Below are 12209 nucleotides of genomic sequence, written 5' to 3'. Positions count from 1 at the left end.
AGGCACGGGGGGTAAAAATGAGGCACAGAGGGGGAAACTGAGGCACAGAGGGGAAACTGAGGCACGGGGAGAAAACTGAGGCACAGAGGGGGAAACTGAGGCACAGAGGGGAAACTGAGGCACGGGGGGGGAACTGAGGCACGGGGGGGAAACTGAGGCACGGGGGGGAAACTGAGGCACGGGACCACCAGTTCAACCCAGTGCCCCCAAAGTCCAGCATTCCCAGTTCAGCCCAGTACACCCAGTCCAGCATTCCCAGTTTGGCCCAGTGCTCTCAGTCCATCCCAGTACTCCCAGTAGAGCATTTCCAGTTCAACCCTGTGCTCCCAGTTCAACCCAGCCCAGCCCAGTGTTCCCAGTCCAGCGTTTCCAGTTCAGCCCAGTACACCCAGTCCAGCATTCCCAGTGCCCCCAGTTCAGCCCAGTCCATCCCAGCATTCCCAGCTCATCCCAGTACTCCCATGCCAGCATTCCCAGTTCAGCCCAATATTCCCAGTCCAGCATTCCCAGCCCATCCCAGTGCTCCCAGTCCAGCGTTTCCAGTTCAGCCCAGTACACCCAGTCCAGCATTCCCAGTTTAGCCCAGTGTCTCCAGCCCATCCCAGTGCTCCCAGTTCAGCCCAGTGCTCCCAGTTCAGCACAGTGCCCCCAGTCCAGCATTCCCAGTACCGCCAGTTCAGCCCAGTGCCCCCAGTCCAGCATTCCCAGTCCATGATTCCCAGCCCATCCCAGTACTCCCAGTTCAGCCCAGTCCATCCCAGTGCTCCCAGTCCAGCATTCCCAGTTCAGCCCAGTGTCTCCAGCCCATCCCAGTGCTCCCAGTTCAGCCCAGTGCCCCCAGTTCAGGGCCAGGTTTAGGGGGGCACCAGAACCAGGTTCAATATCAGAACCAGATTTAGGAGGGGCATTACAATCCAGTTTAGGTGGCCATCAGAACCAAGTTTAGTATTAGAACCAGGTTAAGGGGGAATCAAAACCAGGTTTAGTATCAGAACCAGGCTTAGGTGGGATCAGAACCAGGCTCAGTATCAGAACCAGTTTTAGCATCAGAACCAGACTTAGGTGGGATCAGAACCGGGTTTAGGTGGGCACCAGAACCAGGTTTAGGGGGGATCAGAACCAAGTTTAATATCAGAACCAGGTTTAGTATCAGAACCAGGTTTAGGTGGGGATTAAAACCAGGTTTAGTATGAGAACCAGGTTTAGGGGGAAATCAGAACCAGGTTTAGGGCATCAGACCAAGGTTTGGGTGGGGATCAGAACCAGGTTCAGTATCAGAACCAGTTTTAGCACCAGAACCAGGTTTAGTATCAGAACCAGGTTTAGGGGGGATCAGAACCAAGTTTAATATCAGAACCAGGTTTGGTATCAGAACCAGGTTTAGAGGGGCATTAGAACAAGGCTTAGGTGGGCATCAGAATCAGATTTATGGGGGTATCAGACCGAAGTTTAGGTGGGAATCAGAACCAGGTTCAGCATCAGAACCAATTTTGGGGGGATCAGAACCAGGTTCAGTATCAGAACCAGATTTAGGTGGGCACCAGAACCAGGTTTAGTATCAGAACCACGTTTAGAGAGGCATTAGAACAAGGCTTAGGTGGGCATCAGAATCAGATTTATGGGGGTATCAGACCGAAGTTTAGGTGGGGATCAGAACCAGGTTTAGTGGGATATCAACCAGGTTTAGTATCAGAACAAGGTTTAGCATTAGAACCAGGTTTAGGTGGCCATCAGAACCAGGTTAAGCATCAGAACCAATTTTGGGGGGATCAGAACCAGGTTCAGTATCAGAACCAGGTTTAGGTGGGCTTCAGAATCAGGTTTAGTATCAGAACCAGGTTTAGGAGGAAATCAGAACCAGGTTTAATATCAGAACCAGGTTTAGGGCATCAGACCCAGGTTTGGGTGGGGATCAGAACCAGGCTTAGTATCAGAACCAGATTTAGGGGGGCATTAAAACCAGGTTTAGGTGGGGATCAGAACCAGGTTTAGGATCAGAACAAGTTTTAGCATCAGAGCTGGGTTTAAGTAAGAATCAGAACCAGGTTTAATATCAGAACCAGTTTTAGGGGGGATCAGAACCAGGTTTGGGTGGGGATCAGAACCAGGTTTAGTATCAGAACCAGGTTTAATACCAGAACCAGGTTTAGGTGGGCATTAAAAACCGGTTTAGTTGGGCATCAGAACCAGGTTTAGGGGGCATCAGACCCAGGTTCTTCCCCCAGAGGTGCTGGGCACTGAACCAGGGAATGGGCACAGCCCCAAGAGCTCCAGGAATGTTTGAGGCAGTGTTTGCTGCACTTTAATAATTAAATTATTCATTAATTAATTACACTGAAATGTGGGATCCCCTGGAGTGCTCCCCACCCAATTCCCACCGGGATTTAAAGCCTTTGGCACAGCCCAGGTGGGCCCAGGAGTTCAGGATGGAGCTCCCAAAAATCCTTCAAGATATTCCTGATCTTCCAAGGAAAATCTGGAATTTAATAATTTGGAGTTCCCAAAGAAAACCTTCAAGATATTCCTGCTCTCCCCAAGGACGATCTGCTTCTGGAATTTAGGAATATCCTAAAAATTCCTGCTCACCCAGGGACAGATCCAAGGACAATCTGACTCTGGAATTTAATTTGGGGCTCCCAAAAATCCTTCAAAACCTATTCCTGCTCTCCCCAGGACAATCTGCCTCTGGAATTTAATATTTTGGAGCCCCCAAAGCCATGGATTTATCCCTGACACCTGGTTTTTTCCCATTCTCCTCTCCCTGCACTCAGATTTTTTATAAGGCAGGAAAAAATTATCCAAACAATTTGGGGTTGGATTCATTATCTGACACCAGAATCACCCCAATCCCATGGCTTCACCCCCCCCAAAAAAAAACACCATGAGAAACCCCCAGAAATCCTCATTTTCCAGCCCCAAATTCCACATTTTCCAGCCCCAAATATTCCCTGTTAGTTGCTCCATATGAACGGCTCTTCCCAGACAGAAAAGGGGGAATTTTGAACCCTCATTTTTTTCTTAAAAGTCAATAGGAAAAAAACACATTTTGGGAGTTGATGTCCTTGTGGGATCCAATGCTGGAACTCTGTCACTCCAAAGAGTCAGAATGATGGGAATGGCACTTCCAGAGGTGCCAAAACCCCCCAAAAATCCCCAAAATTCCCAAGAAATTTAGGGCTTGAGCTTGAGCCAGGGGTGCAGGATGGTGATGATGGAGAGCACAGAGGAGCTGAGCCCACACAACCCCACATTTTCCAACCCCAAATCCACATTTTCCAGCCCCAAAATCCCACATTTTCCAACCTCAAATATTCCCTGTTAGTCGCTCCATATGAAAGGCTCTTCCCAGACAGAAAGGGGGAATGTTTAACCCCTATTTTTTCCCTATAATTGCTCAAAAAGTCAATGGGAAAAACCACATTTTGGGGAGCTGATGTCCTTGTGGGATCCAATGCTGGAACTTTGTGGCTCCAAAGAGTCAGGAATGAAGGGAATGGCACTTCCAGAGGTGCCAAAACCCCCCAAAAATCCCAAAAATTCCCAAGAAAACTATGGTTTCAGCTTGAGCCAGGGGTGCAGGATGGTGATGATGGAGAGCACAGAGGAGCTGAGCCCACAGAACCCCACACTTTCCAACCCCAAATATTCCCTGTTAGTTGCTCCATATGAAAGGCTCTTCCCATTCAGAAAGGGGGAATGTTTAACCCCTATTTTTTTCCCTAAAATCCCTGGAAAAGTCAATAGGAAAAACCACATTTTGGGAGTTGATGTCCTTTGTGGGATCCAATGCTGGAACTCTGTCACTCCAAAGAGTCAGGAATGAAGGGAATGGCACTTTCAGAGGTGCCAAAACCCCCCAAAATCCCTCAAAAATCTCCCCAAAATTCCCAAGAAAACTACGGTTTCAGCTTGAGCCAGGGGTGCAGGATGGTGACGATGGAGAGCAGGGATGAGCTGAGCCCACAGAACCCCACACTTTCTAGCCCCAAATCCACATTTTCCAGCCCCAAAATCCCACATTTTCCAGCCCCAAATATTCCCATTAGCTGGATCCATATCAAAGGCTCTTCCCATACAGAAAGGGGGAACATTAAACCCCCATTTTTCCCTATAATTGCTCGAAAAGTCAATAGGAAAAAACCACATTTTGGGGAGTTGATGTCCTTTGTGGGATCCAATGCTGGAACTCTGTCACTCCAAAGAGTCAGGAATGAAGGGAATGGCACTTCCAGAGGTGCCAAAACCCCCCAAAATCCCAAAAATTCCCCAGAAAACTACGGTTTCAGCTTGAGCCAGGGGTGCAGGATGGTGATGATGGAGAGCACAGAGGAGCTGAGCCCACAGAACCCCACATTTTCCAACCCCAAATCCACATTTTCCAGCCCCAAAATCCCACATTTTTCAACCTCAAATATTCCCTGTTAGGCGGTCCATATGAAAGGCTCTTCCCAGACAGAAAGGGGGAACATTAAACCCCCATTTTTTCCCTATAATTGCTCGAAAATTCAATGGGAAAAACCACATTTTGAGAGTTGATGTCCTTGTGGGATCCAATGCTGGAACTCTGTCACTCCAAAGAGCCAGGAACGAAGGGAATGGCACCAACCAGTCAAGTCCAGAGGTGCCAAAACCCCCCAAAATCCCTCAAAAATCTCCCAAAATCCCCAGAAAACTATGGCTTCAGCTTGAGCCAGGGGTGCAGGATGGTGATGATGGAGAGCACAGAGGAGCTGAGCCCACAGAACCCCACATTTTCCAACCCCAAATCCACATTTTCCAGCCCCAAATATTCCCATTAGCTGGATCCACATCAAAGGCTCTTCCCATACAGAAAGGGGGAACATTGAACCCCTAAAATTGCTGTAAAAATCAATCGGAAAAAACACATTTTGGGGAGCTGATGTCCCTGTGGGATCCAATGCTGCATCCAATGCTGGAACCTCATGGCTCCAAAGAGTCAGAATGATGGGAATGGCACCAACCAGTCAAGTCCAGAGGTGCCAAAACCCCCCAAAATCCCAAAAAATCCCAAGAAAACTATGGTTTCAGCTTGAGCCAGGGGTGCAGGATGGTGATGATGGAGAGCACAGAGGAGCTGAGCCCACAGAACCCCACATTTTCCAGCCCCAAATCCAAATTTTCCAGCCCCAAAATCCCATATTTTTCAACCTCAAATATTTCCTGTAAGTTGCTCCATATCAAAGGCTCTTCCCAGACAGAAAGGGGGAACATTAAACCCCCATTTTTTCCCTATAATTGCTCGAAAAGTCAATAGGAAAAAACCACATTTTGGGAGTTGATGTCCTTTGTGGGATCCAATGCTGGAACTCTGTCACTCCAAAGAGTCAGGAACGAAGGGAATGGCACTTCCAGAGGTGCCAAAACCCCCCAAAATCCCAAAAATTCCCAAGAAAACTACGGTTTCAGCTTGAGCCAGGGGTGCAGGATGGTGATGATGGAGAGCAGCGAGGTGCTGAGCCCACAGAACCCCACACTTTCCAACCCCAAATCCACATTTTCCAGCCCCAAAATCCCACATTTTCCAACCCAAATATTCCCATTAGCTGGATCCATATGAAAGGCTCTTCCCAGACAGAAAGGGGGAACATTAAACCCCCATTTTTTCCCTATAATTGCTCGAAAAGTCAATGGGAAAAACCACATTTTGAGAGTTGATGTCCTTTGTGGGATCCAATGCTGGAACTCTGTCACTCCCAAGAGTCAGGAATGATGGGAATGGCACTTCCAGAGGTGCCAAAACCCCCCAAAATCCCAAAAATTCCCAAGAAAACTACGGTTTCAGCTTGAGCCAGGGGTGCAGGATGGTGATGATGGAGAGCACAGAGGAGCTGAGCCCACACAACCCCACACTTTCCAACCCCAAATATTCCCTGTTAGTTGCTCCATATGAAAGGCTCTTCCCAGACAGAAAGGGGGAATGTTTAACCCCTATTTTTTTCCCTAAAATCCCTGGAAAAGTCAATAGGAAAAAACCACATTTTGGGGAGTTGATGTCCCTGTGGGATCCAATGCTGTCACTCCAAAGAGTCAGGAATGATGGGAATGGCACCAACCAGTCAAGTCCAGAGGTGCCAAAACCCCCCAAAATCCCAAAAAATCCCAAGAAAACTATGGTTTCAGCTTGAGCCAGGGGTGCAGGATGGTGATGATGGAGAGCAGGGATGAGCTGAGCCCACACAACCCCACACTTTCCAGCCCCAAATCCACATTTTCCAGCCCCAAAATCCCACATTCTCCAACCTCAAATATTCCCATTAGCTGGATCCATATGAAAGGCTCTTCCCATTCAGAAAGGGGGAATGTTTAACCCCTATTTTTTTCCCTAAAATTCCTGGAAAAGTCAATGGGAAAAACCACATTTTGGGAGTTGATGTCCTTTGTGGGATCCAATGCTGGAACTCTGTGGCTCCAAAGAGTCAGGAATGAAGGGAATGGCACTTCCAGAGGTGCCAAAACCCCCCAAAATCCCAAAAAATCCCAAGAAAAACTACGGTTTCAGCTTGAGCCAGGGGTGCAGGATGGTGATGATGGAGAGCAGGGATGAGCTGAGCCCACAGAACCCCACATTTTCCAGCCCCAAATCCACATTTTCCAGCCCCAAATATTCCCATTAGCTGGATCCATATCAAAGGCTCTTCCCTGACAGAAAGGGGGAACATTAAACCCCCATTTTTTCCCTATAATTGCTCAAAAAGTCAATGGGAAAAACCACATTTTGGGGAGTTGATGTCCTTTGTGGGATCCAATGCTGGAACTCTGTCACTCCAAAGAGTCAGAATGATGGGAATAGCACCAAGCAGTCACTTCCAGAGGTGCCAAAACCCCCCAAAATCCCCCAAAATTCCCCCAAAAATCCCAAGAAAACTATGGTTTCAGCTTGAGCCAGGGGTGCAGGATGGTGATGATGGAGAGCAGCGACGAGCTGAGCCCACACAACCCCACCACGGCCGGGCTGCTCCTGCACAGCCCCAGCCTCTCCAGCGGGATCACCAGGTCGCAGGCGTTGCGCAGCAGGTCCAGCAGCAGGGGGGGGTTGTCCCGCAGCACCTGCAGCAGGAGGTGCAGCTGGAGCTGCAGCTGCAGCCGCAGCTGCTGCAGCCGGCCCTGCCCCAGGGGCTGGGCGGGGCTCTCGGAGCTGCGGCCGCGCTTGCGGGCGGCCCCGGCGCGCTCCAGCAGCAGCCGCAGCTCGTAGGCGTCCCGGCTCAGGTTCACCACCAGGGCGAACAGGTAATACCTGAGGGGGAGAGAGAGAGAGAGAGAGAGGGGAGAAGGGGCAGCACAAGGGTCTGGATGCTCCCAGTAGCTACAGAAATGCCCAGGGGGTGGGAAAGTCTATGCTCGCCCATGGGATTGTATTTATCATTCTGCACAGGGGAACCCCAGTCCCTGCTCTCCCTCAGGAATTCCATTATTTATTTTCCCCATGGGAACCCCAGTCCCTGCTCTCCCTTGAAAAAACCCATTTTTCCTTTTTCCCAGGGGAACCCCAGTCCCCGCTCTCCCTTGAAAACCCCATTTTTGCTTTTTCCCAGGGGAACCCCAGTCCCTGCTCTCCCTCGGGAGTTCCATTCCCTGCTCTCCCTCAGGAATTCCATTATTTATTTTCCCCATGGGAACCCCAGTCCCTGCTCTCCCTTGAAAACCCCATTTTTGCTTTTCCCCATGGGAACCCCAGTCCCTGCTCTCCCTTGAAAACCCAATTTTTGCTTTTCCCCATGGGAGCCCCAGTCCCTGCTCTCCCTTGAAAAAACCCATTTTTCCTTTTTCCCAGGGGAATCCCAGTCCCTGCTCTCCCTTGAAAAAACCCATTTTTCCTTTTTTCCAGGGGAACCCCAGTCCCTGCTCTCCCTCAGGAATTCCATTATTTATTTTCCCCACGGGAACCCCAGTCCCTGCTCTCCCTCGGGAGTTCCAGTCCCTGCTCTCCCTCGGGAGTTCCATTATTTATTTTCCCCATGGGAACCCCAGTCCCTGCTCTGCCTTGAAAACCCCATTTTTGCTTTTTCCCAGGGGAACCCCAGTCCCTGCTCTCCCTCGGGAGTTCCATTATTTATTTTCCCCATGGGAACCCCAGTCCCTGCTCTCCCTTGAAAAACCCCATTTTTGCTTTTTCCCAGGGGAACCCCAGTCCCTGCTCTCCCTCAGAAATCCTATTCCCTACCCTCCCTTGGGAATTCCTCCTCCTGCTCTCCCTCGGGAATTCCATTCCTTATTATCCCCAGGGGAATCCCATTCCCCGCTCTCCCTCAGGAATTTCATTATTTTCCCCAGGAGAATTCCATTCCCTGCTCCTCCTCAGGAATTCTACTCCTCATTCTCCCCATGGAAACTCCACTCCTTGCTCTCCCTTGAAAATCCCATTCCCTGCTCTCCCTTGAAAATCCCATTTTTCCTTTTCCCCAGGGGAACTCCATTCCCGACTCTCCCTCAGGAATCCCCATTCCCCGCTCTTCCTCAGAAATCCCATTCCTTATTTTCCCCAGGAGAATCCCATTCCCTGCCCTCCCTCAGGAATTCCATTCTTTATTCTCCTCAGGGGAATCCCATTCCCTGCCCTCCCTCAGGAATTCCATTATTTATTCTCCTCAGGGGAATCCCATTCCCTGCCCTCCCTCAGGAATTCCATTATTTATTCTCCTCAGGAGAATCCCATTCCCTGCCCTCCCTCAGGAATTCCATTCTTTATTCTCCTCAGGGGAACCCCAATCCCTGCCCTCCCTCAGGAATTCCAGTATTTATTCTCCTCAGGGGAACCCCAATCCCTGCCCTCCCTCACGAATCCCATTCCTCATTTTCCCCAGGGCAATTCCACTCCCTGCCCACCCCACACACTCGAGCAGCCTTTCCCAACCTCGGGAATCTTCCCCAACCTTCTGTCTCACCCGAAGGACCCAAACCCCAATCCTATCTCACCTGAAGGACCCAAACCCCAATCCCATCTCACCTGAAGGACCCAAACCCCAATCCCGTCTCACCTGAAGGACCCAAACCCCAATCCCGTCTCACCTGAAGGACCCAAACCCCAATCCTGTCTCACCTGAACGACCCAAACCCCAATCCTATCTCACCTGAACGACCCAAACCCCAATCCTATCTCACCCGAAGGACCCAAACCCCAATCCCGTCTCACCTGAAGGACCCAAACCCCAATCCCGTCTCACCTGAAGGACCCAAACCCCAATCCCGTCTCACCTGAATGACCCAAACCCCAATCCTATCTCACCTGAAGGACCCCAACCCCAATCCCGTCTCACCTGAACGACCCAAACCCCAATCCTGTCTCACCTGAAGGACCCAAACCCCAATCCCGTCTCACCTGAATGACCCAAACCCCAATCCTATCTCACCTGAAGGACCCAAACCCCAATCCCGTCTCACCTGAAGGACCCAAACCCCAATCCCATCTCACCTGAAGGACCCAAACCCCAATCCCGTCTCATCTGAAGGACCCAAACCCCAATCCTGTCTCACCTGAAGGACCCCAACCCCAATCCTATCTCACCTGAAGGACCCAAACCCCAATCCTGTCTCACCTGAAGGACCCAAACCCCAATCCTGTCTCACCTGAAGGACCCAAACCCCAATCCTGTCTCACCTGAAGGACCCAAACCCCAATCCTGTCTCACCTGAAGGACCTCTGGCTCCATTTCTCCATGGCCAGGCCGGGCAGGACGCCGCTTTTCCCAGCCCACAGGACGTTGTCACAGGCCAGGAACAGAGCGCGGTTCAGGTGGGACAGGGTGAGGCAGAAGCGCAGCACGGGGTCGGGGAGGTGCAGCGAGCGCTGGGCGCCCCCCAGGGCCTCGGCCGAGCCCCCCAAACGCAGCACTGCAAAAGGGGGGGGGAAAACGGGGGTGTAAGACCCCAAAATGTCCCCTCAAAACCACTCTGAGCCCCCCAAACGCAGCACTGCAAAAGGGGGTGACACCGGGGGTGTGAGACCCCAAAATGTCCCCTCAAAACCATTCTGAGCTCCCCAAACGCAGCACTGCAAAAGGGGGGACACCATGGGGTGTGAGACCCCAAAATGTCCCCTCAAAACTGCACTGAGCTGTCCAAACGCAGCACTGCAAAAGGGGGGGAAAACGGGGGTGTGAGACCCCAAAATGTCCCCTAAAAATCGCCCTGAGTCCCCCAAAAGCAGCACTGCAAAAGGGGGGGGAAACAGGGGTGTGAGACCCCAAGGTGTCCCCTAAAAAATCACCCTGATCCTCCCCAGAGCCCCCCAAATGCAGGACTGCAAAAGGAGGGGAACACCATGCGGTGTGAGAGCCCAAAATGTCCCCTCTAAACTGCCCTGAGCTCCCAAACGCAGCACTGCAGGAGGGGGGGAAAAAGGGGTGTGAGACCCCAAAATGTCCCCTTAAAACCGCATAGAGTCCCCCAAACGCAGCACTGCAAAAGGGGGGAAAACGGGGGTGTGAGACCCCAAAATGTCCCCTAAAAATCGCCCTGAGTCCCCCAAACGCAGCACTGCAAAAGGGGGGGGAAACGGAGGTGTGAGACCCCAAGGTGTCCCCTAAAAATCACCCTGATCCTCCCCAGAGCCCCCCAAACGCAGCACTGCAAAAGGGGGGGGGAACAGGAGTGTGAGACCCCAAAATGTCCCCTCAAAACTGCCCTGAGCCCCCCAAACACAGTACTGCAAAAGGGGGGGAAAACAGGGGTGTGAGACCCCAAGGTGTCCCCTAAAAATCACCCTGATCCTCCCCAGAGCCCCCCAAATGCAGAACTGCAAAAGGAGGGGGACACCATGGGTTGTGAGACCCCAAAATGTCCCCTCAAAACTGCCCTGAGCTCTCCAAATGCAGCACTGCAAAAGGGGGGGGGAACAGGAGTGTGAGATCCCAAAATGTCCCCTCAAAACTGCCCTGAGCTCTCCAAATGCAGCACTGCAAAAGGGGGTGACACCGGGGATGTGAGACCCCAAAATGTCCCCTCAAAACCATTCTGAGCTCCCCAAACGCAGCACTGCAAAAGGGGGGACACCGAAGGTGTGAGACCCCAAAATGTCCCTTCAAACCCACCCTGACCCCCCCTCACCGCTTCAGCCAAGCCCTCCAAAGGCAGCATTACAGGAGGGGGACACCAGAGGTGTGAGACCCCAAAATCCCCCTCAAATCCCCCCAAAGGCAGCAGTACAGGAGGGGGACACCATGGGGGTCACCGGGGGTGTGAGACCCCCAAATGTCCCCTCAAACCCATCCTGACCCCCCCACACCGCCTCAGTCGAGCCCCCCAAATGCAGCATTAGAGGAGGGGGCACCGGGAGTGCACAGACCCCAAAATCCCCCCTCAAAACCCCCCAAAGGCAGCGCTACAGGAGGGGGGGATACCAGGGGGTGTTACCGGGGGTGTGAGACCCCCAGATCCCCCCTCAAATTCCCCCTGAACACCCCCCAGCCCCACTCACGCTTGCGGCCCAGGCTCAGGTGCGCCTCCAGCTGCTGCAGCCGGCTCAGGGTCCCGGAGCTGCCCCCGGAGCGGCTCAGCGCGGCCCCGGCCAACACACAGGCGTACTGGGCGGCCCTGGGGACAACGAGGGAGTCACGGGGGGGCACCGGTGACATCACCGGAGATATCACCGAGACCCCCCGTGCTCTACGCCCTCCGCCCCGGAAGCCCCGTGATCCCCCTCCCCTGCCCGCGGAACCGCGGCCGCACCTGAGGAGGCGCTCCCGGGCCTGGCTCTGGGCGCTGAAGCGCACCCAGGCCTCCATGGCGCGGGCCCGGTACCGAGCCCGGTACGGCGGCGTCACTTCCGGCACGGCCGCGGCTCCTTCCCATTGGCGGAGCGCGGAGCCGCCCACTTTGACCAAAACAGAGCCCGTGAATGGGCGGCAGAGTAATCTCCGCCTCTAAATCTGTGTCCAAGAGTTTGATTGGTTTGTTTTGTCATTAATTGCTTCTGCTGATCAATAAGAGTGGGGCTGTCATCTCGCACCGCCATCTCTGCTAAATTGTGTTTTCTGCATTTTGATTTGTTTATTCCTCTGTCAATCAAACAAATAATACAATTCGATTGGTCAATGGACACCAAATCCCCGCCCCGTTACCGCCCCACGACCACACACCGCTATTTGTGTTAATGGGTGAGTGCGCCGCGCCCTGACCCCGCCCCTTCAGCCGCGCACCGCGTTGTGATTGGCCATTTGATGCTTTCCCCGCCTCCCCCTCCTTGTTTCTGC

General features: G+C 52.4%; 1 protein-coding gene across 4 annotated transcripts; it reads right to left on the bottom strand.

The window, feature by feature from the left end:
- Positions 1-2286: 2286 nt before the first annotated feature.
- On the bottom strand, positions 2287-11843 carry PEX11B (peroxisomal biogenesis factor 11 beta). 4 transcript variants are annotated; one of them, XR_012577319.1, is made up of 6 exons: positions 11686-11843; positions 11435-11550; positions 9648-9849; positions 6887-7255; positions 5880-6508; positions 2287-4406 (listed from the first exon to the last, which is right to left on the bottom strand). XR_012577319.1 is itself a non-coding variant. In XM_074529240.1 (5 exons), exons 1-5 carry the CDS (start codon positions 11739-11741, stop codon positions 6325-6327), a joined length of 927 nt encoding a protein of 308 aa, XP_074385341.1. In that variant the 5' UTR covers positions 11742-11843; the 3' UTR covers positions 5264-6324. The 4 variants fall into 4 exon arrangements, 2 of the variants coding, with proteins under 2 accessions (XP_074385341.1, XP_074385342.1); XM_074529240.1 differs by lacking the exon at positions 2287-4406 and having other exon boundaries at positions 5264-6508; XR_012577320.1 differs by lacking the exon at positions 2287-4406 and having other exon boundaries at positions 6357-6467; positions 6834-7255.
- Positions 11844-12209: the final 366 nt, after the last annotated feature.

This window comes from Zonotrichia albicollis, chromosome 30 (assembly GCF_047830755.1).
Source record: "Zonotrichia albicollis isolate bZonAlb1 chromosome 30, bZonAlb1.hap1, whole genome shotgun sequence".
Classification (NCBI taxonomy): domain Eukaryota; kingdom Metazoa; phylum Chordata; class Aves; order Passeriformes; family Passerellidae; genus Zonotrichia; species Zonotrichia albicollis.
Note: the sequence above shows the minus strand (reverse complement) of the source record. Positions and strands in the feature narration are given on the sequence as shown.

Bases quoted from the DNA above. Each gene is read 5' to 3' on its own strand.
- PEX11B (XM_074529240.1), bottom strand. From the start codon at position 11,741: ATGGAGGCCTGGGTGCGCTTCAGCGCCCAGAGCCAGGCCCGGGAGCGC. The intron at 9,850-11,434 runs GTGAGTGGGGCT...CCCCTTTTGCAG, and splicing joins CCTGAGCCTGGGCCGCAAGC to TGCTGCGTTTGGGGGGCTCG. The intron at 6,509-6,886 runs GTTTTCTTGGGA...CTGAAACCGTAG, and splicing joins TGGCTCAAGCTGAAACCATA to TTTTTCTTGGGATTTTTTGG.